Source organism: Myotis lucifugus, unplaced genomic scaffold (assembly GCF_000147115.1).
Source record: "Myotis lucifugus unplaced genomic scaffold, Myoluc2.0 scaffold_539, whole genome shotgun sequence".
NCBI lineage: Eukaryota > Metazoa > Chordata > Mammalia > Chiroptera > Vespertilionidae > Myotis > Myotis lucifugus.
The window spans coordinates 51351-54242 of record NW_005871587.1 but is presented as its reverse complement, the minus strand read 5'-3'; the positions used below and the strand labels follow the sequence as shown (position 1 = coordinate 54242).

At 52.5% G+C, this 2892-nt stretch overlaps 1 protein-coding gene across 1 annotated transcript in view; it reads left to right on the top strand.

Annotated features, from left to right (window-relative positions):
- The window catches only part of PDE4A (phosphodiesterase 4A), a 34509-nt gene extending 31623 nt beyond the window's left edge, over window positions 1-2886 (top strand). Inside the window, 1 exon segment of the mRNA XM_023745356.1 lies at window positions 1495-2886. Within this exon segment, the coding sequence (XP_023601124.1) occupies window positions 1495-2204 (710 nt within the window). The 3' untranslated portion in view covers window positions 2205-2886.
- Window positions 2887-2892: the final 6 nt, after the last annotated feature.

Genomic DNA, 2892 nt, shown 5'->3' with positions numbered 1-2892 from the left:
AGGGACCCCACTGGTGCACAAATCTGTGCACTGGGCCTCTAGTATGTATATAAGATCTTTGGTTAATCTCTTTCCATCCTCCCCCCTCCCCCCTTCCCTCTGAGATTCATCAATCTGTTCCATGTTTCCATGTCTGTGTGTTGAGCGTCTGCCCCCTGGTGGTCAGTGTGCATCATAGATACCGGTAGAATGGTCGAACGGTTACTTAGGCTTTTATATATATAGATTTTCATAGGCAACTTATCAGCAGTGGTCGTGGGTTTAGCTTTTTGAAAAAGATAAATTATATAAATACTAGAGGCCTGGTGCATGAAAATTCATGCACTGGAGGGGGGTCCCTCATCCTGGCATGCCCTCTCTCAGAGTCCAGGAGCCCTCAGGGGCAGGAGGCAACCTGATGGGGGGCCGTCACACCTCTGCTGCTGCCACTGCTGGCAGCACATGCCTCAGCTGGCTCTGGTTACCTGCGCCTCAGGCCGGCCCTGGGCGGCTGGGGCGATGAGGGGACTGGGGGACTCCGGAGGCAGGCGCGCGGAGCAGCCGGACCTGGCCTTGCCATGCGCCTGCCGCCCCGGCGGGGCTGAGGGAATGGGTGCTGCCATCTGTGGCTGTGGGCACCACCATCTTTGAGGGTGGGGCAGTCAATTAGCATATTCCCTCCTTATTGGCTGTGGGTGCCGCCATCTTTGTGATGGCATGAGAGTCAATTAGCATATTCCCTCCTTATTAGATAGGATATACTCATTTTATACAGCTTGCCTTTTCTTCTTAACAATGACTTGGAAATCTGTCCAAGCTATTACAAACAGATTTAGCCCACCCTTTTTCACTACTGTATAGTGTTACCATAGATGTATGTAGATAAAGGTTTGTGTGGTCATTTCCCTGTTGATAGACATTTAAGTGTTTAGGAGTTAGAAATTCACAGTGACTCAAACAAAACAAAGCTTTCTTTTTTCTTTTATACAAGGAAAGTCTAGAGAAAGGGAATTTGGCTCTCTGTGGCTCCACAAAATTGGCAGGTACCTGGAGCTTTCAGTGTTTCTCTTCTGCCATTGAAAGAATGGGGCTTTATCCTCAGGGATGCCTCTCATGATCACAGATGCTGTCGACACCCTCTCTTTGCAAGGGAGACTGGGAAATGTAGTTTTCAGCGGAAGCATTGTGTCCCCCAAGAAAAAAAATCCATTAAAAGTAGGGAAGACGATATTAGTCTCAGCCTGCAATGAAGTTATTTCCAGTTTTTCTTTGTTGCAAAAAATGCCATTATGAATATCTGTGGGTACCACATTAAAAAAAAATCCCCAACTGATGTACATATGGAGGTGTTCCCAGTTTTTGTTTATATCTCATATGGTTCTTTTTTGTTATTTATGCAAGAATTTTTCCAGGGTGGATTTGGAAAAGCAAGATTGCTGGGTCACATGGTATCAACATTTAACTTTTATTAGATCCCTCAGCATGGAGGGGCCATCTTTACCACTGCGGCCACAGGTTCATTATCCTTCTTCTCCCTTCCCCAGGTGGGGTTCATCGACTATATTGTGCACCCACTGTGGGAGACATGGGCTGACTTGGTCCACCCAGATGCCCAGGAGATCCTAGACACGTTGGAAGATAACCGGGACTGGTACTACAGCGCCATCCGGCAGAGCCCATCGCCACCGCCTGAGGAGGAGCCGGAGGGGCCGGACCACCCAACCCCACCTGATAAGTTCCAGTTTGAGCTGACGCTGGATGAAGAGGAGGAGGAGGAGGCGTCCTCTGCCCTGGGTGCAGTTGAGGTGCAGGAATTATTCATGGCTCAGGATGCATCCCCAGCGGAGGAACTGTTGGATGTCGATGGCCAAGACGCATCCACCGAGGTGGACGTAGAGGAAATGTCCTTGACACAGCAAGCAGACAGTGTGGCTGTGGGCCAGGACGAGTCCACATCCCCAGATGCGTCGGTGGATGCCATGGGCTGCAGCAGCCCCCACGCCCTGTCTCCGGAGCGGCCCGCTCTGCCTGCCTTGAGGACCCCACCCACTCCAGAGGCTGCCCCGGGCCTCCGGGGCCTCCCCTCCATGGCAGCCGAGGTGGGGGCCCAGAAAGAGCATCAGGCTGCCAAGAGGGCGTGCTGTGCCTGCACTGGGACACTGGGCGAGGACCCACACACACTCCCAGCCCCTGGTGGGTGGGGGTCTGCTGGAGGCCCTACCTGAGCCTCAGCCTCTACCCCCTTTTACCCTTCCTGCCTCCTTTCACCACCATCGTCCCCCGACTGCCTCCTTCACTGCCTCAAAGACTCTTTGGCCTCCTGAGAAAAAAGAAAACAGAAAAGTGGGGTTTTTTTCTCTTTTCTTTTTTTCCCCTTTCCCCCCCACCCCCAACCCAACCCACGGGGCACATGTTGGAGGTGGGGCCTGGGGAAGGAGGGGCTGAGGTTCTGGAAGGGGTTTTATTTTTGGAATTTTCATTGTTACATTTTTAGAAAAAAAAAAAAAAAACAGGGAAAAAAAAACAAACAACAGGATGAAACACAGCAACTGTAGATGCTCCTGTTCCCGGCTCCCCCGGTCCATCTCCAACCCCACCCCACGCCCCTCCCAGACCCCAGGCCCAGTCTTCCAGCCTCTGTGGGCTCTCCACCTGAGCCCAAGCAGGCGTAAGGTCTCCTTCCAGGCTCTTCCTAAATTTGGAGGGTTTCTAGAATCCAGCCAGGGAATAGCCATTCTGGGCAGGGGCCCAGTGGGGCGGGTCACTGTGAGAGGCCCCAGCTCCAGCCCCTCTCAGGCTCACTGCCTCCCCGCCAAGTCTTCCACCTCATTTTGCACAAACCTGGCAATATTGACTCGGGGACAGGCGTGGGGATGCTGTACAACTTAGGATGCTGGGAGGGGAAGGTGTGAG